The 26,120-nt window shown below is 37.8% G+C and overlaps 1 protein-coding gene across 1 annotated transcript; it reads right to left on the bottom strand.

Annotated features, from left to right (window-relative positions):
• Positions 1-349: 349 nt before the first annotated feature.
• LOC134649362 (uncharacterized) lies at positions 350-4,865 on the bottom strand. The gene is made up of 2 exons (XM_063504077.1): positions 3,860-4,865; positions 350-431 (listed from the first exon to the last, which is right to left on the bottom strand). The coding sequence occupies exons 1-2, from the start codon at positions 4,711-4,713 to the stop codon at positions 419-421; spliced, it is 867 nt and encodes a 288-aa protein (XP_063360147.1). The 5' UTR covers positions 4,714-4,865; the 3' UTR covers positions 350-418.
• Positions 4,866-26,120: the final 21,255 nt, after the last annotated feature.

The following is a 26,120-nucleotide window of genomic DNA, read 5'->3' as shown; positions in this document are numbered from 1 at the left end:
CTTCTAATTTTACGATGCTGTAAAAACTTATTTACTAAAAACCACTGCTAAAAACAAATTGAAAGTGCTGATTCTCATTTATTTCTTTAAATAACGGTTTTCTTAAACTTGAATGGCGTTATTCATAAACGGTTGCTAACTTAATCAGTTGATGATCGTCGTTTGACCCTATTTGTCGTTATGCCATAGAGAGGGACAAACGACGATCATCAACTGATTAACTTAGCAGACGTTTTTGAATAAGGGGGTAACTATCGACACTCTCACGGGCTCGGCCACGACATTACGCATCTAGCGACGGCGGCAGCGACAATGGTATGTCGCGGGGTAGGAAAGCAAACAACCGTACTGCTCTGTAGCTAGTTTATTACTGGTTTGACGGGGTTCATGCGCTTACATATATTCCATCCCTCCACCATTAATTCGGAAACCTAGAACCAATACAAAAGTATTTATAGTACCTACAAATAACACATAATAGGTAACACTTAAAAATAACTAATATGTATAATAAATAGTTAAAAGAACGGCTTATAATTAACAATCTTTTTGGGTCTTTTGGAACGCCCCACCGGCTCATCCATATCATCTACCCTTGCGGGGAGGACGTCCTGTTCAAAATCCGTAACTACGTCACCCCCTTCGCAGGCTTCAGCCCACTCCTCATCCTCCGCTTGAAAATTACTACTACCCTGACCTTCAGAATCTTCTGAAGTCTGCATTATTTCTGGCAACGGCGGAGGAGATAAGTGTGGTGAAACATCGGCCGAGCCCGCTGCGACCACCGACGCTGGCGCCGCCGCCGGGGGGTCGACCGCGGCCGCAGCTGGGACTTGGGCTGCCCCGATCGTGCCCGTTGGACTGTCTATAACTGCGTGTGGGCTTGGCGGTTCATATGGTACGGTTTGATCCTGATCACTATGTGGAGGAGTATATTTACGAATTTGGTCTATATGCCTATTACACTTTTTCCTGGAATTCTGTAAACATAACCTCGTACATTCTGTTACCTTTAATTTTAACAATTGTTCCTATCTTCCAAATACTTTTTTTAACCGTGAACCACCTAGCCCATACGGTTTCTCCTACCTGAAAACGCCGACACGGCCTTTTTAATTCATGGTCTATAGTACCGTTGTCAGCGACCTTATTTTGCGGTAACACAAGGTCCAATCTAGACCGTAAATTTCTCCCAATCATTAAATGAGCCGGTGTTTGACCCGTTACACAATGAATGGTATTTCTATAGTCAAACAGAGAACCCAGCAATTTTTCTTGTATGGCGTAATGACTTGCACCCATCATACTTTGCAATACACATTTAAGCATTTTTTTACAAGTCTTTACAGAGTTCTCCGCTTGACCATTACTACATGGATGATAAATCGGGGACGTTATATAATCTATACCATTTACTTTACAAAACATTTTAAATTCCGTTGAACAGATTTTTACATCATTATCCGATACAATTGCCTTCGGTATGCCGAATATTGAAAATAGATGTTTAAGTTTTAATATGAGGGCACCGGTCGAAGTACCTTTGTCCATGTGAATACATTCCAGCCATTTAGAAAAAGCATCAACCACGATCAAATAATCCTTTTGCTCAAAAGACATATAATCAATATGTATGCGGTGCCACGGGCCAGGCGGGCGCGGCCAGGGCGCGGGCGGGGCGCGCGGGGGCGCGGGCTGTACGGCGGCGCACGCGCTGCATGCGCCGACCCAGCGCTCGATGTCGCCGTCGATCCCGGGCCACCACATCCTACCGCGAGCTGCGTTTTTTGTTTTTACGATCCCAAAATGTGATGAATGTAATGCATTTAACATTGATTCTCGAAAAACGCCAGGAATTACTATTCTATGACCTCGGAATAAGCATTCGTCTATTACCTCTAAATCGGTCTTACAATGAAAATAAGGTAAAATAGACCTACAAGTAATCTTTCTAGGCCACCCGTGATTCATATATTTAATTACTGTTCTTAACACCTTATCAATGCCCGTCGCTTGCCTTATTTGCTCGAACGTAACCGGTTTTACGTCAGTATCTAGGAACAGAAAAAACCTATTTCCGTCTTGCTCCCGTTCGGTATCGTTTTGCGCTTGCAAGGGCGAGCGAGAAAAATAATCTGCTACCTGGTTATTTTTCCCGCTGACATACTGAACTGTATAGTTATAGGCTGATAACAAAACTGCATATCGCTGCAAACGTAATGCGGCCGTGACCGAGATTCCATTTTTTTTACCAAAGATTGAAACTAATGGCCTGTGGTCGGTCTTTAATATAAACGGAGTTTGCCTGCCATATAAATATTGATGGAAATGTTTTATACCAAATATCAACGCCGTGGCCTCTTTTTGAATTTGGCTATAATTTCGTTCACTTACCGTTAACGTACGGGAGGCATACGCGATCGGGCGCTCGCGACCTTCGCTGTCCACGTGAGCCAAGACTGCGCCGAGACCGGCAGGACCAGCATCCACTGAAAGCGATATTTGCGCCGCCGGGTCAAAATGCGCCAGTACACGCTCGCTAGCGAGCTCGCGCTTAATGTTGTCGAACGCGGCTTGCTGGCGTGCACCCCAATTCCATTCTACGCCATTTCGCAGTAGTTCAATTAATGGACTTAACACTGCCGAAGCGTTCGGTATAAAATTCCTATAATAATTAACTAGGCCAAGAAACCTTTTAATCCCTAATACGTTTTCTGGCGCGGGAGCCTTAAGTATCGCGTCTACTTTATTAGGACTTGTTCTCAACCCGTTCTTATCAATTACGTAACCCAAGTAAGTAACATGATCTTGGAAAAATGCACATTTTTCCTTCTGTAAACGTAATCCTGAATCATGTAACCGTTTTAAAACTTCCCGTAACCTCGCTAAATGGATCTCTTTGGTAGGTCCTGTTATACAAACATCATCTAACCACACACTCACCCCTTCCAGCCCTGACAATAATGTTTCCATGGCCTTTTGAAAAATTGCAGGTGCGTTTGCGAGACCATACACCAGACGAGTGTATGAAAACAATCCGCGATGAGTATTAATTGTAGTCAATTTTTGAGATGCTTCTGTTAATTTAAATTGATTATATGCGTTGCTTAAATCGATTTTAGTATATTGTAACCCTCCTCCTAATCTTGAAAAAACTTCTTCGATTCTAGGCAACGGATATTTATCAATTTTGAGATCTTTATTGAGTGTACATGAAAAATCACCTGCAATCTTTAATTTTCCATTTTCTTTTAACACTGGCACTATCGGAGTGGCGTATTCTGAATAATTTACCGGTATTAAGATACCTAAGGCGACTAACCTATCCAATTCTGCGCTTACCCTATCTTTTAAGGCAAAAGGTACTGATCGTGGTTTAAAAAACTTGGGTTTTGCATTGTCTTTTAAATGTAATTCCACTTCAAATTTGTTAAAACAACCTAACTTGTCTTCCCAAATGTCTGGATACTGATTTAAAAGACTTTGCACTTCGCTTGCGACATCATAAAGTTTATTAATGTTATGGTGCTTCGATGTTACATATAGATCGAATTTTGACATAAAATCACGGCCCAAAAGCGGCGGACCACCATTAGTCACAACATAAAACCGTATCAATTCTGTTTTGTTTTCGAAAGTTACACGTGCAATAAAATATCCTAATGGTGAAATCTGGTGCCCCGTATAAAAACACATTTTTAAATCATTTTTACATAGCTTATATTTATGAAACTTTTCACGATAAAAATCTTCGGATATCACGGAACAACCGGAACCCGTATCTAGTTCCATTGATAAATTTAAATCGCACACATTGACCGACACCTTAAAAGGCTCATAATTTACATAGTTTACGTACCTCATTTGAAACATTTGGCACTCCTTACAGTTCTCACACTCGTCTACTTCTAACGACTCAGCACCAATACTATGGATCTTTGACTTGTTATTTCCACAAACTTTTTTTAGATGCCCCTTCTGACCGCAATTTTGGCACTTGTAGTTTCGAAATCTGCACTTCGCCGCGTCGTGGTTCTTCATTCCGCACACCGAACACCGCGGCTCGACGTCGTCGTCATCCTTGCGACCGCTCGCGCCGCCACCGGCGCCCGCGCCGCCACCGGCGCCCGCGCCGGCGCCGCGGCGCCCCGCGCGCGCTTGCGCGCGGTACACCGACTCCTCCTTGACGACCACCGTGCGCGCTTGCCTCGCGCACGCCGCCTGCTGTGCTATTTCAAGTGCTTTAGACAGCGTCAACGTCTTCGAATCACTCTCGAATAGACGATCGCGTTCCGGTCCCATATTGAAGCCTAGTACGAAACGATCTCGTAGTAAAGTGTCCAATTCCGTACCAAACTCGCAGTTGACGGCTAAGCCTCGTAGCCGCGCTGCCCAATCCTGACTGCTTTCTGAGCCGGACTTAGTTGCTTCAAAAAACTTGGCCCTATCCGCGAAAGTCGATCGTTTCGGCGTGAAATGCCCTGTGAGTACTGCAACTAGCTCGTCAAAAGACTTATCTTCCAGTTTGGTTGGATGCACAAGATTCCGTACAAGGCGGTATGACTCATCCGATAAATGAGTTAGTAACACTGCACTCTTATTGTCTTGCGGAATCTTGTTCAGTTTTATAAACTGCGATAGCCTTCCGTAAAAAACGTCCCATTCTTGCACTTTATGATCAAAAACTCCTATATTTCCAACGAAATTAGCCATTGTTAACTAATTTAATCTAATTTTATTTATGCACTATGTAGGTAGAACGTTCTCGTCGCCAGTTGGTATGTCGCGGGGTAGGAAAGCAAACAACCGTACTGCTCTGTAGCTAGTTTATTACTGATTTGACGGGGTTCATGCGCTTACATATATTCCAGACAACCATAGAGTGGAAACGAAAGGTCCGATCGCTGTGTCTCGCTCCAACCTATGGTCGCAAGTCGCGCAATGTCGTGGAATAGAGAGAAAATGGTGATTTATGTGGATTGTGGATTAACGTTATTAGCAGATTGTTAGCATTTCATAGTCATAATTAATTATTAAAATATGTAATCTAAATTTCTATATATTTTGATAAACAGTGTTAGACTGTTTATCAAAATACATTAATTAATATGTAACGGAAGTAAGCATTTGACATCTCGAGCTGGCTCCCGATTGGTCGCGCCGTCTTAAATCGTAAAGCTTCCGGTGAGGCAAGATGGCGGCAACTGGCGCTACGGTTGGGAGGCAGAACGAGTGAGGCAACGAATGAGTGAAGATCGGATTGTCATATTGTAATAACTAAACGTTGTGATGTGATGTAAAATTAACTGGTCGTGTCGGAGAATACGTGAATACACATCTTGCTGGATCATCGGATTGTTTTATTGAACTGTCGTTTCACAGTTCAGAAGGCGGGATTAGTCGAGGTTCTCGTATAAAAACTTCGGTGAAAAAACTTACGCCCTTGAAGGTATGTAATCTAATCGCAAATTATTGGCTTTTCTAATTTGATACATTTGGACATATTTCTTTTTTTTTTTCTTTTCTCATCTTTTTGTTTGGTGATTATTTGAAGTTATTTCACTATCACAAGTTTGATATGAAACGAAAACGGTTTTTATTAAGTGCTTCGACCGAAAGAATTATTTTTTTTTAGAGGGTAGCCTATTTACATTATTTTTATCTTATTTTGATTACATGTAGTCGCTATAATAAATGAGTATAGACAATAAATAAAGAAAAATTAGATTAAGGCACGCATGACGTTATAACAGTTGTTTACATGAGTCAACAGTTGTTTAAAAAGAGTTTACAAAAACTTACAAATTTACAAATGTTCTGAAAGTCCCAAATTGTGTCAAATTATGTTAAATACAACGTTTCACAGTAGTTTACAATAGTTTCCAATGAGTTTACAAAAGGTTACAGATTTACAAATGTTCCGAAAGTCCCAAATTGTGTCACATTATGTTAAATACAACGTTTTACAGTAGTTTCCAATAGTTTCCAATGAGTTTACAAAAGTTTACAAATTTACAAATGTTTCGAAAGTCTTAAATTGCATTAGGGTAAGTTAAATATAGTGTTTACAGTAGTTTACAATGAGTTTACAAAAGTTTACTAAAGTTTACAAATTTACAAATGTCGGAAATCTATGAAATATTTATTTAGTAGAGTTTCTACTTGGATATCTCGTATTTTACACAAGTTTACAAAAGTTTACAAATTTACAAATGTTCTGAAAATGTCAAATATCCATAGTATGTGCCAGATTAAGTGTCTTACAGTACTTTACAAAATTTTACAGTGAGTTTACAAATTTTACAAAAGTTTTAAATTTAAATAGGCTTTAATATAAATAGTGATTTATTGTTGTTTATATCAGTTCACATCATTTGTAAGAGTTTATAAATTTACAAATGTCGAAGAAAGTTGAAATTTTCAATAAGTAAGGTTGTGTATGGTGTTTATGCGTTTACAAAGAATACTAACATATTAGTAATAGCTTACATAAGGTTTACAAGTTATATTCTGAATTAGAATCATAATCGACTCAGTTATTGTTATTATATTTTTAGAACATTCACTTTTGGTGGACTTTTGCAGTTACAATCATGGCAAGTGGAGAAGAGTCGAGTCCAGGACCTTCTCGTAGACGAAAAAGAGACGAATCGTATGAAGAGGATGACAGCTGTACCCCAGAGCGCCAAAGACGTCGGCACTCGGGGCACCGCAGCAGCCGTAGCCGGCATAGAAAGAGCAGGAAGGTGAGGAGTTCGAGATCTCGTCGGCGGAGGACACCCAGTTCTGCGCGCCGCCAGCGCGGGCACGAGCTGAGCCGATTACAACCAGGTGAACCCCAATCAGTCGTACCACCTAACCCTAGCCAGATGATTCCGACAGGTGCAGATGCAGATACAATTTCACCGGATGTGTCTAATTCAGCTGTTAGTAATAAGGAAATGGCAGATTTTGCTACACAATTTAAAGAACTCATTCAGACTATGAAAGCGGGAGGCAGTAATGAAAGATTTCCGACTATGAATGTTATACCTGAATATGACCCTGCTAAACGGACGCAGACGATTAGTACGTGGTTGTTGAAGGTTAACGAATGCGCGCAAATTTATGGCTGGACAGAACGACAAACAATCCATTATGCCTTACCGAAGTTAGTAGGCCTTGCACAGCAATGGTATCAAGGATTACCAAGTCTCCTGTTTTCATGGTCTGAGTGGCAGGAGAAACTGAAATCAGCTTTTCCAAGTGAAGAGAATTATGGGCGACTTTTGACGGAAATGTTGGCCTGTAAAGCGCGATTTGGTGAATCGTTAGAGGAATACTATTACAGAAAAATTATCTTATTGAATCGCTGTAATATATCGGGTAAGAACGCAATAGACTGTCTGTTGTTTGGTATTGAGGATAGGTCAGTAAGGACAAGCGCAGAGGCTGCTCAATTCACAGAGCCTGATAAATTGTTAGTATATTTAAGAAACGTTAAAATTACCAAACCCAGCGAAAGGACCAACACATCTTTTCAGGCCAGCACTTCCGACAATAGGCGTCCTAGGTTTAATAAATCTGTGTCCAGTAATAATGAGCCTAAAGGCAACACAAAATGTTACAATTGTGGCGAAGAGGGTCACCCATATTTTAAATGTAAACTTCCAATCAAAAGGTGCAACTTATGTAATAAAGTTGGGCATATTGCCAGTGATTGTCCATCAAAGAAAGATAATACTGAGAAAAAGACCGTTTTACGCATATCGCTTAAACAGGGTAATGATACTAAATATTTCAAGTCCGCGACAGTTAATGGTACAGATTTAGAATGTTATGTAGATTTCGGCAGTGAATGCACTGTAGTGAGGGAATCGGACGCTCGCAAATTATCAGATGATTGGATTCTAACAGACTTACCAGTGCTTATAGGATTCGGTGAAGGACTAGTTAACTCCATAGGAAAGGTTAATGTCACTCTAAAAATAGACTCAGCTCAAGCGGGTTTGGAAGCGTTGGTTGTCCCAGATCATCTTTTGAAAGTTCCTCTGTTGGTAGGGCAAACATTTACCGAACAAGAACACGTTGTTGTTTATAAAACTAGCAAGACGCTTAAAATATCAACAAACGCATTGCAGGTTAAAGAAAATATACCATTGTATGTTCGTGAGTCAGTAAATGTTAAGGGCTATACGGTTGTAGACGTGTATTCGAAACCAACGTATAATGGGGATTTGTTTATTGAGCCAAGTATGTGTTTACAGCCAAGAAAAGAATACGACAGTATACAAAGTGTGATTAAAATGGTAGATGGCTGTGGTCAGGTTGTGATCAAAGGTCTAGTTGCAGAGGGCTTTAGTTTAGATAAAGAAGTATTGTTAATCCGTGCGATACCTTTAAAGGAAGTTTCTATGCCTGCAGAAACATTCAACGTCAATAGGGTCGAACGTAAAAATGGTAATCAAGGCAGCGATTCTTTGATTGATGAAACGATGATAAATGTAGATAAAAATATAAAGGATGATGACCGGCATAAATTAGTTAATTTGCTCAATGAGTACAGGGATTGCTTCGCGTTTTCGATCAAGGAGCTAGGTTGTGTTACCAACACGGAAATGAGTATTAAACTTAATGATTCTACACCTGTGGTATATAGACCATATCGGTTACCCGTTTCAGAGCGAGAGGTAGTTAGGGATATAGTTCAGGAACTAGAAGAATCAGGTATCGTGCAACAGTCTTCTTCAGAATACGCATCACCGATTTTGTTAGTTAAAAAGAAAACAGGCGATTACCGCCTCTGTGTGGACTTTAGGACTCTAAACAAACGTACAATCAAGGAACATTATCCTCTCCCGAGGATAGATGACCAATTAGATAATCTTTCTGGACATAAATTTTATACAACTTTGGATTTGGTTTCTGGATATTATCAGATCCCCATGTCTGAATCCTCGAGACACCTGACTGCGTTCATAACGCCGGACGGGCATTATGAATTCACAAGAATGCCCTTTGGGTTAGTTAATGCACCGTCCACTTTTCAAAGGGCAATCAATAATATTTTAGGTAACGCTAGATTCAAAGACGCTCTAGCATACATGGATGATGTGAACATTCCGTCGAAGACTGTTGATGAAGGACTTACTAAATTGAAGGAGGTATTAGAGCTGTTTCGCAATTCAGGGTTGACATTAAATCTTAAAAAGTGTCACTTTTTGATGCAATCGATTAATTATCTCGGGTTTGAAATTAGCGAAGAAGGTATACGGCCGGGTGTGAGCAAGATAGAAGCGGTAGAGAAATTTCCCAGACCCACCGATCAGCATAAGGTAAGACAATTTGTTGGTTTGGCGAGTTTCTTTCGCCGGTTTGTCAAAGGGTTTTCGGCACTTGCAAAACCCTTAACTCAACTGTTGAAGAAGGATGCCCGTTGGCTATGGGGAGAAGCTGAAGAAAACGCATTTATTACGTTGAAAAATGAGTTAATTAAACGACCGATACTGTCCTTTTACGACCCGTCATATGAAACGCAGGTCCACACAGATGCTTCGAAACATGGGATAGCGGGCATACTTCTTCAAAGACGAGACAAAGACTCTCCATTCACTGCGGTCGCATATTTTAGTAGGCAGACTTCGCCGGAAGAAGCAAAATTCACTTCTTATGACCTAGAAACTCTTGCCGTGGTATGTTCAGTGCAGCGTTTTCGAGTGTACTTATTAGGTATTTCCTTCACCATTGTCACTGATTGTAACTCGCTTCGAGCCACCTTTGATAAGAAAGACATGTTGCCGAGGGTGGCGCGCTGGTGGAGCACACTCCAAGAATACGATTTTAATATTGTGTACAAGCCCGGCTTAACCATGTCCCATGTTGATGCGTTGAGTCGTAATCCCCCAGACCTAAAATCCACCCCTGTTTTAAGTATTCAAAATATTAGTTCCAATTGGATAACTACGGTACAGAACAGCGATCCCGAACTTCAGAGGATAGTAAACATACTTAATGACCCAGAAAGCAATAATGTTGTAGAAATTAAAAATAACTACTTGGTCAAGAGGGGGTTGTTGTTTAGGAAGACTGAAGACGGTGATCGCTGGGTTGTACCAAAAGGCGTTAGATGGCAGGTGCTTAAGGCTAGTCATGACGATATTGGCCATTTTGGTTTCGACAAAACCTATGAGAAAATTAAGAGCAATTATTGGTTTGCCAAAATGAGACGATTCATTAAGAAATACGTCGATTCGTGCTTAGAGTGTGCGCATGCGAAGGTACCATCTGGAAGAAAGGCTGGCGAATTACATTCCATTGAAAAAGTTGACCAGCCATTTCATACTATTCATATAGACCACTTGGGTCCCTTCGTACGCAGCAAAAGAAAAAACGCCTACTTACTTATAATAATAGATGCGTTCACGAAGTATATCACGTTAACTCCAGTGAAAAGTACAAAAACGGTTCATTCGATTAGGGCTATTAAACATTACTTCCACACTTTTGACGTACCAAAACGGCTAATATCCGATAGAGGAACATCGTTCACGGCTAAAAATTTCAAAAAGTATTTACACTCTCGAGGGGTCAAACATATCCTCAACGCAACCGCGACACCACGTGCCAACGGGCAGGTTGAGAGGTACAACCGAACGGTTTTATCTTCTCTTACTGCTGCTACCCATGGTAAATCGGAATCGTCATGGGATGAATATGTTGACGAAGTTCAATGGGGTTTAAATAATACCCTTAACAAGGGCACGGGTAAGACACCTTCACAAGCACTTTTTGGTTTTAGACTATCTGGAATGTCTGACTCAGTGTTACAATCACACATTGAAAATGACGAAACAGTGACACAGAGTGACGATAGCCAAAATAAGAGTACGGTAGGTGCTAATCAGTCGATAGAAGATATTCGTAGTGACATTTCTGAACATATCCGGTTAAATCAAGAAAAGCAAAAAGAAGCGTTTGATAAGGGTAGAAAACAACTCACTTTTCAGGTTGGAGATCTAGTAAGGTTAGAAAGGGACATACCATCGAGTGGCCAAAGTAGAAAGCTAGTGTCTAAACTTCGGGGCCCTTATCGCGTTGTTAAAGTACTTGACAATGATAGGTACGTTGTTGAGGACACGCCACTCTCTCGAAAGGGTAATAGACCATTTAGTGGAATTTTCTCAGTTGATAAAATGCATCGGTGGATGGTATTCAATAGGAGTAATGATATTGATTCTAGCAGTGAAAGTGATGAGTCGTAACTTTTGATTGGCAAGGAAGTGTAATGTAGGATTGCTCGCACCTGGGCGAATGAAGTATTATGTACAATTAACAATGATATGAGTAGATGAGTAAAATGTATAATCGGTTATGTGTTATGATAGAAAAACAATTAAAGCTATGGTTGATAAATGTGTTTTATCATTAGAGATTTGCTGCTTAAATTCAAATTTAATGTTATAGACAGTATGGGAGACACGAAGGGGCTCCTATACTATAATTAGATCATATGAGGTAGTATTGAAAACATAAAGGGGCTCCGGTACAGTGATTAATGTGTATGAAGTAATATTGGAGACATGTAGGGGCTTCAGTATTATGTTTAGTTATATGAGGCAGTATTGGAGACATGAAGGGGGCTCCAGTACTGTGATTAGTTATATGAGGCAGTATTGGAGACATGAAGGGGCTCCAGTATTGTGATTAGTTATGAGGCAGTATTGGAGACATGAAGGGGCTCCAGTACTGTAATTAATTTACATGAGGCAATATTGGAGACATGAAGGGGCTCCAGTATTGTGATTAGTTATATAAGGCGGTATTGGAGACATGAAGGGGCTCCAGTACTGTGATTAGTTTATATGAGGCAATATTGGAGACATGAAGGGGCTCCATATTGCGGTTCTGACTAGATTAGATGTGTTTTGAAAACGTCCAGTATTAATATTTAAAGTGATCGCATTATTATTGTTAACTTAGTGTTAATGATAGATAAATATGTTACAAATATAACATAGGAGAATAAGTATAAAAAGCAAATCCATTCTGATTTATGAATATGTTAAAGTATTAAAAAAATTAAACTAACTGTTAAGATTGAGTAATAGTATGTATATTACTTATTACTGGCATTTTATCGAGACGATAAAAAGTCAGGAAAGGCCGACTGTTAGCATTTCATAGTCATAATTAATTATTAAAATATGTAATCTAAATTTCTATATATTTTGATAAACAGTGTTAGACTGTTTATCAAAATACATTAATTAATATGTAACGGAAGTAAGCATTTGACATCTCGAGCTGGCTCCCGATTGGTCGCGCCGTCTTAAATCGTAAAGCTTCCGGTGAGGCAAGATGGCGGCAACTGGCGCTACGGTTGGGAGGCAGAACGAGTGAGGCAACGAATGAGTGAAGATCGGATTGTCATATTGTAATAACTAAACGTTGTGATGTGATGTAAAATTAACTGGTCGTGTCGGAGAATACGTGAATACACATCTTGCTGGATCATCGGATTGTTTTATTGAACTGTCGTTTCACAAGATTTTTTTTAAATAATATATTCTGCCATTTTTCGGTGAAAATATAAATGTTGTGTTGCATTAAAAGACGCATTTCAATAATTGTGAAAGACAATCATTCAACGAAGAAGCACGAAACTTCGGTAACGTGCCTATTTACAAAATGAAAGAAAGGCACTTTTACACACAATGTAAAAGTTGGAAAGTTTTATCCGGGCCCAATATTGACACACATGGGTGGGTAGGCCGTGACGACAAATTTTATTAATACCGATATAAGTGGTCCTAAGTTAAATAAGGGGTGCCGACATACGCCAGTTTGCGCATTTCCTTGGTATAGACATGTTTGAGAATACCTTTAGCCAACTACAAAGAGATTTTGCATTAGTTGGGTTCTTACAAGTTCATGGCGTACTTGAGCAGTATCTATAAACTAGCAATTATTGCATATTTATTTATTTATATATATATTTCAATGATCTCGGAAACGGCTCTAACGATTTCGATGAAATTTGGTATATGGGGGTTTTCGGGGGCGATAAATCGATCTAGCTAGGTCTTGTCTCTGGAAAAACGCTAATTTTTGAGATTTTATATGTTTTCCGAGCAAAGCTCGGTCTCCCAGATATTAATGTATATATGAAAAAATATATGCTTAAGGCTGTTTGATCTCGCGTCTTCTATGGTACGCTTCATAACTTAAAGATTTTATCAAAAGTAGGTATTAAACTTTGTCATGTTTCATCAAGTTTAGCTATTATTAAAAAAAAAAACAAAAGAATAAAAATGCTTAAAGTGACATTTTTATTTTGAACGTCACATAAGGTAACTCTATGTGGCCAATAAGGCAAACGTACTGGTGCTCGACGCGGTACCAGTATATGTCATCTTGAAACTTAAGTCATTGTCAATAGAAGTGACAGCAGGGTGTCATCTATCGGGCATTAGCATGTCGAGCACTAGTACGTTTACCTTATATTTATTTAATCACAAGTGGTTCTGTACCCATACTCGTCATTCAATCCGATTTGAGAATAAAGCTGAGCAGAGAGACCTCCGTGACATCTCATTAAACCCAACGCTCTAAACATGCATTTGTGTTGTTTCTGGAAATAGGGATCCTAGTGCGAATGGAGCTTACGTTACGTACATTTACTTTTGTACTGACAGCAACACTCCTATCTGTACATCGGCGGACCTTATTACAAAAGGCATAAGGTCCACCGATGTACAGTTAACAATGTGGGCTAGTATTGCAATGATAGTATTGCAATGATGCGCCTTAGGCACTGAGGTCCCTTTCAAATGGGAAACCATATTTGCTAATGGTCATTGCTAACGGGTTTAACTAAGGGGATACTAAATAGCTATTGGGAAACAGAAACGTTTCATTGCATCGAACGAGCATCTAGTTCTGCTGAACTAAAACGGTTTAATTTAAAGTTCTAATTCTAAAGTTGTATACTAGTTTAAGCATTGTTGGTAAAGATTAAAGTAAATTCCCTGCGGTTAACTAAAAGGAGCCTTTTAACTTCAAGGAAAACAAGGCACTTCTCTACTAAAAACTTCTACTTGCACTTCCAGTCAACTTCAGCTTTAAAGATATGCATGCTTTTCAAAGCACTTATATGTATAGCTTCTTAGTTAGTAGATGGTTGTTAAAGTGGTTATGTTAAATTTTCGCCCCTTACTAACCAGTACCTAAAATCAAAAAAGAAATGCTTAGGTATGTCGGAAATAAAAGCTATTATACTCATCCCGAGACCAATGGACGATTTAAATCATAGAAAATGTAGTATTTGTTATTGTATTTTTCTTTGTGGTGCAATAAAGTGTATTTACTTACTTACTTATTTTCAGGTGTCACAAATAATATAAAAATGCGTTACGAAATGAACGAACTTGAAGACGTATGAAGTCAGTTTATATGACTGTTCATATTATTAAGTTTGAAAATTGGGTCAAAGAGGGTTCTTGTTTATTTAGTTACGTCCATGGAAAACCGGAGATATTGACTAACATATTTGAATAAATACTCGTATTGACATTTGACAGGGCAACTACTATTATTGTCGGAATTCTCGCGCACATACTTAGTGGGTTATAAAAATAAGAAGAATATTGGAGAATTTTCCCTATGAATTCCATCGTAACGAAACGTCGTGAAAACGAAAATCCTTCCTATATTATTTTTGGCCCAATCAGCTATGTACGTTGTTGTAGTATAAAGTACGTAAGTAATAGTAGTACTTATTATCATAAAACCGAGGCATATAATTTATAGTTTGTCAAAGGACTGTCCCATTTCAAACATAGACAGAGATAATCATACTATATTTGTCTTACGCTAGTACTAGCACCCAAAAGAAAAGGATGAGTATAGTTTTTTGGTTCTTATTTACTAACAAATTGGTTTGACAAAACTATATTCGACAACCCTATATGCCTACAAAGTATCAAGAATCAGAGTTAAACGGCAAATAACAGCACAGGGGTTTATTAATGACAGGATATAAACCAGTCATTTACAACTTTGCGCAAGTTTGTCGTCTTTGATTGATGGTCAGCCAATTTTCCATCCCACCATTGGAACCTGACACTTATTTAACGTCTGAAGTATTTTAGCATTTTGCAGGGGCTATGCGTATATTTTCCCCTTTGTATGTTAGTTTGCAAATGTTTCATCCATTTAATTAAATACTTTCAAAAGTATCGCCATTGTGGCTTGCGTAGGCATTCGGCAGACCAAGTAACAGTGGGTGAGTGAGCTCTATCAATCTTGTCACGTCACCGAAGAATCTCCTCGGCTTTTATTTATTTATTTAAGGATCACCAACGGATAATAAAATATAGAGGCCATTCCTCTAATGCGACATTAGATGAGAGACAATTGAATTTCTGGCATTTAAGGCAATACGTCGGTTAATATGTAGGTATATATAATATTAGCAGGGTTCGGAAGCGGTATTGAGATACCGGTTAATATAGTTACAAAACTGTTATATTATTTCGTTCATTTAAAACCGGTTAATTTATGGAACTGAAAAAACTTCTCTCCGAACGGAATTTTATTGTTCTCGAGGTAGGATATTATAATACCGGTCAAACTCAGACTTCTAAAAGAGGTAGCCATACTTACTCGTTCTATCTTGATTCGTTATTTTCGAATTATCCGGTTAATTTAGTTTCGCGAATATGTCAAGTCAGGTAATTTTTAATAAGCAATATAGATAATTGTACCACCAACCCAATAATTTTTACCAAATTAAACGTCAATCAGGAACATTCAAAACTCATAGACAAATCTGTAACGATTTCATAATAACCATTAAAAGTGTGTTCTCTGAGTACACATATTTGATCCCGATCTCCCGGCCACAGGTACTGGATCTTTCATAGCAAGCGGCGTTTAACGAAGGGAATACCTACACAGAGAATAAATTAATGAATATTTTGTTCCCGAGAGCGACAAAGGCAAGTTTAATGAATTTAGTTTGTCACAGGGGGATTGTTCGAATGAAGCGGTTTGCGGTCGGCACAAATAACCAGATTGCCTGATTGTTTTACAAATGTGCATTTGTTTGCATTGAAAATATTAAGTTCGATTGAAATCTCGAGGCCATTTATGAAACATATGCAACCAAAAAATAATCTACAGCGGAAGTGTCAGGTCTCGATCATAAAAGACTTGCACCATCTTGAATTATAAATTCCATTTAGTTCACGTTTTATGGTGTACCTACGTGTATCTACGTATTCAACAAAGTTAATGTAAAAAACCCGTAGAGTACTTTAGTGTGAAGCTATTATTAATACAACTCTGGAGAAAAAGTTTACATTCGGAGATAAAATAGCTTGAACATGTATATTTTTTCCATCAATATACTTATATGGGGATAATCCTAATCTAATTGGATTATAAGTGCGTGCTATACGCATTATTATTGTATTGTTATAGAAAGCGGTTATACGTTCTCCCCACGTTCAATTTTCATTAATTTCATTCGATAATTTGACTCCTTATTTTCGCTGTCATTATTGAAACAAAAATTTAATTTAAATGAGCTCGAATAACTCAAACACCAATCAAAGCGAGGACAATGATTCGTATTCGGATTAATGGTGATTTACAGCTAAATTGAAAAAGTTATTCGGCATTATGTCAACTGCTTTGTGAATGAAATAATAGACTTTTTGAAATAATGGACTACGGCTTTGAAACTTGATTCCTGACCTACTGTGAACCCTTTTCACAAAAAATATGTAAGTTCCTTTTCAGTTCGTTTTTAGAAACAATAGGTACCTATGTAAAAGTATTATTTAACCATATTTATAGCGTGTCTATCGCGAATTTATTTTGTTAAGTAAGTACCTTTATTTCCGACGTTTCTAAATAATTCCCTATAAGTAGACCCGGTATAGGTACCTACCTCCTAAAGCCCAGCTAATTATAACAACTAATTTTTGCTAATGAAATATGAACCCATAGTGTAGGAAGTGAAGTAGATTTTGTTTTGTTTAAATTGAAGGATACTTACAAAACAAATGAAACTATGTGCCAATTGAAAATAATTTAAATTTCATCGAACTTAATTAAGTAGAGAATAAGTAGAGTTTGTGTGGAAAGAGAAGAGTCGTGGAATGTATGGGGCCCAATACATTTCTTAATTTTAATAACAGTTTATACGTTTTGTTATTATACATGTTTATTTCTAATTCCTTGTAATATTTTTTTTGTTAATAAAATATATTTAATTTATTAGTATAGAATAGATAGGACCAATCAATTTGCCATCGATGTAGTTTTTTAAATTTTGCTTTATTTAGACATAATCCTATACCTACATTAGTAAACAATATGAGGGCTGCTCGCTTTGAAAGCATTTTTCATGGCCACTCTAATGTTGCGAATTTTTCAGTGGGCACCGTTCATGCGAGAATCGATGTATCCATATAGACTGTACAAAGCTTATTAGGTACGATCTTCGATCAACACGGGCTTCCGACACGTCGGAAGGGATAGGCCCAAGCGATATCTTGACATTCAAATCATTCTGCCATTTTTCGCGGGGGGGGAACGTGCACACAGTCGCACTTCTCACACACTTACATACAAAATCCAATCTGTAATGACGACACAAATACATAGAAAATGACACACGTCAAAGACAAATCTTGCAAACCTCGATCTCTTTTTGTGTACGGACGAGTCACAAGTGTGACAACACGCACACTAACACATTGACGTCGAAGAATTTTATTGTATTCTGAGAGATGAGAAGTCGGATTTGTCGCTCGACCGATACGCAACTTGTACTGGGCGAGCAAAATCGATAAATCCAGCAATTACATGAGACTAAAATATAATAATTGTGTTTAAATGTAATTAAACGTATGACATGTAAAAAAAATATTACATGTAAAATGTAACACCTTCTTTTGGTAAATTTGATGTCCTCGACCTCTTTTTACAACAAATAACCGAGCAATTAGGCATTTTTTCTGCTGCTGTGTTCACTCGCGCGTCTGGACTCGGTCTAGTTAAAAATCCGAGCGCAACTAGTTTTATTACCCGCGCTAGATCAGTTGATCTTGTACCTAGGCAGAGGGGAAATAGTGCGAATGCCGCATCCCTTCCGTGTTGATCGAAGGGTAGGATACCAACCACAAACATTATTAGAATCTCAACGACAAAAGTTTTTTACTGCACATGACATTTGCACATACAAAATCCGCCAATTAAGTGGTTTATCTTACCCCCTTATTGATAAAACTTAGGAACCTCTTATTAACCTCAGTTGTCTTTTTCTAACAAACAGAATTCTCTAAATGACGGATAAGATAGAAAAAACAACGGGTTGCACTCAGAGAGTGCCGGCAGAAGTGAAAACTCAATGACTATTGCAAAATGCACTTTTTATAATTGAGGTTAACGCCATCTAACGTTAGCGTTAATTACTTGAAACCCCTAAGCTCATCACTGTTAGTACTCTAGTTATATTAATACCAGTTAGAGCGAAACTCACTAGATGGCATTTAAATCAATAAAGAAAAACGGGCAATGCGGCCAGCCTTCTGGGTACCCTACCGAGCGACCACGACCTAAGCCAAATTTTTTATTTATAAGTTTTTATTTTATTAATAGTTATTATGTTTTTCACTAATAAAGTTTATAATATCGAACTATTTTGCATTTGAAATAAAGAAAAACTCAATGACATTACATGTAACAGTTTTTCGATCAGGTCACGTTTCCGTCTTACGGTCACGTGATCGTCTTACGCTGTCTCGAGTTTAACATTTTTCCCTACCTCAAAAAGTGCACAGCGCCGCTAAAGAAGTTTTCACTTCATTTGTTATTTTTTTAGATTTGACAAACGTTTATGAATAACGCCATTAGTATTCTTTCTAGTTTTTTGTCTTAGTCCGCGGACTAGAAACGGACGTCTGTTGCCTAAGCCAAACCTTTTTTTGCGATACAATAATTATAATCGTGCTATTGATGCTGACTGTCCATAAAAATGAATGAAAATGATACGAGTTAATACTCTCTTTACACTTCATATTCTGCGGCCCACACGGGCTGAATATTCGACGGGCGGCATCAATCCGTTGTTGTCCAATTTGCCTCTAATTTATCTCGCAGATTGAAAACGATTTAGATTTATCCTTTTTCCACCTGCACGATCCAAATTTATAAAACAGATGTGGTTACGAGTACTATCTTTTTACATTGATTTAAATTACCTTTTTACACATTAACTAGCTCTTATATTGAAGATGTTGATGTCAGCCTTAGCCATAGAGAAAAAAAATACATAGAGTTCTCACTCCATACATCAGTTTTAGTACCAAAAAGACTATTAGCATCTAGTATCGAGTAGCGGAACTATCAGTACTGCTACTTGACAATAGATGTAGCACCGACCGGAAAGTCTTATCTCAACAGCATAAGACTTTCCGGTCGGTGCTACATCTATTGTCAAGTAGCAGTACTGATAGTTCCGCTACTCGATGCTAGATGTAGACACTGAAATTAATAGTCTGAACTGATGTATGAAGTGAGCACTCTTGTCTTACTATATTTCTCTATGGCCTTAGCCAGACTTTTCGACACCGCGACAATCAATGTCGTTTAAGAAACGTCAGATATCATTTTAAAGCTTAATACGCCAAAGTCACTACAAAAAAATATCATAAAAAATCTGAAAAGCATTTTGGTGAAGTGGTAGTACTATCTAAAGATAGGGCTACCACTTATCTCAGGCAGTGATTTTCTAGTATTTTAGATTTTCCAGAGTTTTGGCACTAAAATCTTGGGAAATATATCCGGAAAAGGAAACTAAATAGGGTAGGTTAGGCAACTGATAAAGCAAATATATGGGCTCTAAAATTTTTGTCAACTGTTAATTTCAACATTTCAATAACACATTAAGTATTTACATTTATTTATCTATCTATCATCATATTCCATTAAATAAAACTGTTTCTAGTATATTAAAGCTAAAAGAAAAGAAAGCCAACGTAATTAGGTAGGTACGCTAACTTTTCCCGGGATACCGGGAAAAGGGCAAGTAAAAAAACAAAATCATCTGCAGCCAAAGTTATTAAAGGAATTAAAACTAGAGAAGAGTTGGAGTATTTTAATACGAGCTTGCAGTTTCACGAGTTATTGCACTTGTTACTTGCATTCCTCTATTAAGTATTCAGGGCTCGTTTTACTGTTAAGCAAGCTCAAAGTTATTCTCGTTATGAATAGGTAATTAGTTTTTCTGACATTCAACGGCGACGAAATTGTGTTATTCATAGTATTATTGCTACAGACACAATCTAAATGGAGTATTCCTTCTACACGTTCTTTAGTAACTTTACAAAGATTATCCATGATCCAACAATTGAGCCCAAAGTATGCTCGCAAAAATAACAACACACGTCATTATAACAACTCGTAAAGAACTTATGTTATAACAATGCCCGGGCTCTTTCCAACTCTCAAATTGTTGGAAACTTTTGAACGTGTGGAATTCCAGCACAAAAACGATTTACTGATGAAAATACAGGGTGGGTGGCCGACTCCGTTATCAATTATGCAATTCATTGAAAAATAAGTGTTTCTTAAAGTATAATATCGTAGAGAACCCTAACTGCACCGTTGGTGCCCTACTTCGCCCAAGTAAAATAATTTAATAATATTGTGACCAAGAAGTAGCTATTGATTGAATTCACAATAAATACTTAGAGCTGCGTAAAAATAGTTATAAAATAATAATATTAATAATTCTAAAATAACCTGACTTCGCCACCCGTCCCCAATTTCGCCTGATAAATTTTATCATGAAAATTATATTACAACTTTTCTTAATGTTGAATTAAAAAACACCTATGGTACAAGGTGATAGTGGAATTATGATTTAATGCTAGTTAAGGCGAACTTATGTACCTACTAAACCCAAATTTTGGTGTTCATCTTTTTGACAACCCTTACTTTCAATGAACTACAACATTAATAACGGGGTTTCGTTAAGTAATTAATTTTAGCTATGACATTGATAATAAATGAGTTATATGATACGGTAATTACGGTATCTCTATTCTGTCTCACTAATTTACTTACTAAATTCGGGTCGTCTCTATTGTTTCCCATAAAGTTTTAAGTTATAATGTATTGTTTGTCTACATTTTCGTTAGTCATAATTTGGTTTTTCTCTGAAACGCGTAACTTTTCAGAATTGCTATAAAACAAACCTAACCTAACCTATCTATAAGAAAACCTTAGGAAATTCCTGAAAAGTTAACCGTTTCAGAATTATGACTAATGATAATCTGACAACCATTACATTATGACTTTCAATCATTATGTCAAACAAAGGGATCCGACTAAAATTCGCATAATACAACTTTACGTGCCATGTCTACTGACCAGGAAATGGCGTAAAAAAACAGGCCAAGAAGTTGATTTATGATCCCGCCTCCTAAATCACTCTGTATAAATACTTGAATATTATTGTCATTAGAGAGGCGCTTTAGGAAGTAAAATGGGATTAAACTGAAATTGCCAACTGAGAGGATTTTGGGGACTTTCCCAGAATTGGGAAGATCTCCGTATGATTACAGATATAATGACGTGGTGCATTCTAGAACTTGTTTTAATATGAAAGATATCCTCTTGATTTAACAAGTTCTCCATATAGGTTCGGTTTAAAGAGATTAATATGTATATTTACTTACTTCATCCCATACTTAGTATACTTATGTATTAGTATACTTATTTATCTATCTAATCTAATACCTTTAAACGAGCAATTCTTGTATATTTATTTATTTATTTATACAAATATATATTTCGGGGATCTCGGAAACGGCTCTAACGATTTCGATGAAATTTGGTATATCCCCCATATTCGGGGGCGAAAAATCGATCTAGCTAGGTCTTATCTCTGGGAAAACGCTAATTTTTGAGATTTTATATGTTTTCCGAGCAAAGCTCGGTGTCCCAGATATTGTATGTTTATGTAAGTATACAATATTTGCCTTTGTAATATATTTGACAATTATCTTTACTGGATTGTTCGTTTCTCCTTGCACCATCTTTTAGTGTTTCTGTTTGACCCTATGGTTGACTGGTAGAGAATGCTTTTTGGCATTAAGTCCGCCATTTGTACATAATTGTATATCTTTGTGCAATAAAGTTTAAAAAGGACCCAATACCAAAGTGGTTTCAAATTGTATCATGCTTAGCCAAACAGGCCGAACGTGCACTGACATCAAACTGATATTAGAATGATATTGGAATGATATCAGTTAGCTATCATTGCTGCAGTAATAACCGCAACAGCAACGCTGCTGAAGCAGCTATTCGAATATACTCTTAAGACGCCGAATTAAACCATAGAGTTAGACCAAGATAAGTCTGCAACGATTTTGATAACACACGCAGTGCAAGTGTTCTTTTAAACGTCAAACTTCTATGAAATTATAACGTTTTAAATAATACTTGTACTGCGTGGGATATCAAAATCGTTGCAGACTTATCTTGGTCTAACTCTACAAACAAAACTTGTAAAAGATAATTATTAACACGCAAGACCGACAAGATTAGGTAGGTACGTAATTCCCAGAATATAGTTTCATCTGCGATAACACGTTTTTTCTGTTAATCAAAACATTATTTTTATCTCCCTTATATTATAGCGTTGACTCGTCAATGATCAGTTCAGTCACGCCGCGAGATCCAAACTCGAAAACAACTCCAATTATAACTTTAATTTTAACTAAGTTTTCCAAATCGAATTGGTTTCACTTTGTGTTAAGTGGTTTAGAACTTAAAATAACGCAAAGTCGGTGAAGACGAACAGGTATCTTCGTAAATAATTTGTAGCGGTTAATTATAGTGATTTACAAGTTGTTAGTTGTGATAGGGTTGTATTATATTTAGTTTTTAGAACTGCTGAAGGTAAAGTACATAGGTTTTTATTTGTTTATAACTTCAATTTCTCAAATAAACTTCTGACTTGCCCAACTGACGTAATTTAATAAAAGACAAAACTGATCATTTTTTTTAACTAGTCAGTTATTGAGAGTGGTTGGGAACACAGAAGGCGAGCCGCAAAGGCCGCGGTCACCAACCAGATAGACCGATCAATTATCTATATGCATGATTTTTTGGATGATGACAATCGATTCTACTTCCCGTGTGATTCAAATAACATAGTTCCTTCCTAAGTAAAGCAGAGAGAGTTAACTCAGTCTCTTGACTACGGGGTCTACAGGTCTTGGTGAGAAATGCTGGCATTACGGTTCCAACGGTGTGTGTCGGCGAACAAGCGAGTTTGCGTTCGCTACACAGCTGTACATGATAGACTTACGAACATTATCTGTGAGTCTAACCTAACCTCCTTATCTACGCTACACAGCTTTACATGATAGACTTCCGAACATCATCTGTAAGTATAACCTAACCCCCTTATCCACACTACACATCTTTACATGATAGACTTCCGAACATCATCTGTAAGTCTAACCTAACCCCCTTATCCACGCTACACAGCTGTACATGATAGACTTCCGAACATCATCTGTAAATCTAACCTAACCTCCTTATCTACGCTACACAGCTGTACATGATAGACTTCCGAACATCATCTGTAAGTCTAACCTAACCCCCTTATCCACGCTACACAGCTTTACATGATAGACTTCCGAACATTATCTGTAAGTCTAACCTAACCTCCTTATCTACGCTACACAGCTGTACATGATAGACTTCCGAACATCATCTGTAAGTCTAACCTAACCCCCTTATCCACGCTACACATCTTTACATGATAGACTTCCGAACATTATCTGTAAGTCTAACCTAACCCCCTTATCCACGCTACACAGCTGTACATGATAGACTTCCGAACATCATCTGTAAGTCTAACCTAACCCCCTTATCCACGCTACACAGCTGTACATGATAGACTTCCGAACATCATCTGTAAGTCTAACCTAACCCCCTTAACCACGCTACACAGCTTTACATGATAGACTTCCGAACATTATCTGTAAGTCTAACCTAACCTCCTTATCTACGCTACACAGCTGTACATGATAGACTTCCGAACATCATCTGTAAGTCTAACCTAACCCCCTTATCCACGCTACACAGCTTTACCCTTCTGGCTTCGCTCCAGCTGAACCCGACCGCTCATAGCTCATTTGTGACGGACCGTTGTCAAGAGTGTACAGGGCGCCCGTGGCGAAAGCGGAAGCGTTATTTCTGCCAATATTTTCACACCACTGCCACTGTTAATTTTTACATATGGTATTATTGGTATGCTCATAATGTGTCACTCTCGTTTTGCATGCTGGCAATTTTTTCTCTTCACTTTCAAATGCTGAACCGTAAGCATCGATATTTTGTCTCCGTGTATATTAAAATAATTCCAACTTATTGTAGCCATCCATTGTTTGATAGTTGTGTTAAAACTGTGCTTTATCAACGACTTATCAATATACTCAGTGAATATAATATTTCGTTGTTTTTCTTAAGTTGCACACCAATAGGATTGACCCACTGCGAAGCCCTATACAGGCTTTTCTTTTAATAGCCACTTCTAACAATAAGGTTTCAATTGGCTTGTTTCTTTCTAATTTGTTAGGAAAGGCCAATAACTATAGCAGTCACCCTATATCCAATTAAATGACCCGATGATGAATTGGTATCTTGTGTTCCCAGGGCGATAACCATTTACAACCCGAGAGTGAACTGCATGTACTCTATCATCGAGATCATCGCCCATTCCAGATTTTGTGGACCGCCGGGATATCCCGGGGTCTACACAAAGGTCGCGGCCTATGTACCCTGGATTGAAAGCATAGTTTGGCCTGACAGTGACGACGACCAGGATAATAATATAGAGCCACGGTAATGTGTGGCCACATTTGAAAATATTATATCCCATATTTAAAGATTTTTTTTTCTATTAATAAAAAAATACTATAATATTATTTTCACCTCAGCAGCTCGAACAAGGGTACTTTGCTACTTAAAAACAGTGAGCAAAATCACATTTTGCTCACTGAGTGAGACAAAATGAGCAAAATGCGATTTTGCTCACTGTTTTTAAGTAGCAAAGTACCCTTGTTCGAGCTGCTGAGGTGAAAACTTAATTGTTGGTATATCTTAAGAAAACATGAGTGAATAGAGGTAAGTGATGAAGAAGGAATACATTTTTCGGGTTCTCTAATATGTTCTCACTGCTGAGGTGAAAAGTTTTGTGAACTACACGAGATCAAAGATATTTACATCTCGTGCGCCTTTGAGTCCCTTACTACGCTCAAGATTCTAAATTAGATTCACTCGCTACGCTCGTGAATCTAGTATAGATTCTTTCGCTTGCACGGGACTCAAAATAAGCACTCGAAGAAATATCAAACTTTGATCTCTTGTTGTACAAATAACTATTGTTAGTGTGCCTTTTAGTTTGATTTTATTAGTATACGCTCAGCATTCATGAACAGCTAATTCAGCTACTACAAGTAGGTAGATAGGTCATCTTTAACATTATCATAAAATTTATTTTAACAAAATAGCCTCAGAAAAGAAATGTAAAGTGAAAAATTTGAGCGCAATTTATAAAGCTGAGTAGGTACATAAACTTTCTAGCGAGTTCGTGAAACAATTCATCAGTTTGTGAGTTTTGTTAGGTAAGTAGGTGAGTTTAACTCAAAGTTTCGCACCATTAACAGCACTTTCGTAGTCTTTCAGAAATAAATAGGCTTAAAAAGCATAGATAAATAAGTAAGCTTTATTCACTCTATACGAGTAGATGGAATCCCATTTATAATGAGATTTAATCGAGCTTTGCGAAAACTTATTATTAATAGGATTTAAGCTCAATAAGTATTAAGTTTTAATCGAGATTTAAACTAAATATCTGGGAGACCGATATTAAGTAAGGAAACTGGTGTATGGAGTTAGAAGACTTAGCGCCACTTGCACCATCCCACTAACCCGGAGTTAACCGGTTAAACGAGGAGTTACCATGGTTACCAGTACAATTTGACACTGTGTTGACGGTTTAATCGCTTAATAAACCGGTCAGTGGGGTGCAAGAGGCGCTTAGAAGTAAA

This window comes from Cydia amplana, chromosome 7 (assembly GCF_948474715.1).
Source record: "Cydia amplana chromosome 7, ilCydAmpl1.1, whole genome shotgun sequence".
In the NCBI taxonomy this organism is placed as follows: domain Eukaryota; kingdom Metazoa; phylum Arthropoda; class Insecta; order Lepidoptera; family Tortricidae; genus Cydia; species Cydia amplana.
The sequence above is the reverse complement of the archived record's forward strand: the minus strand, read 5'-3'. Positions and strand labels throughout refer to the sequence as shown.

Bases quoted from the DNA above. Each gene is read 5' to 3' on its own strand.
- LOC134649362 (XM_063504077.1), bottom strand. From the start codon at position 4,713: ATGGCTAATTTCGTTGGAAATATAGGAGTTTTTGATCATAAAGTGCAA.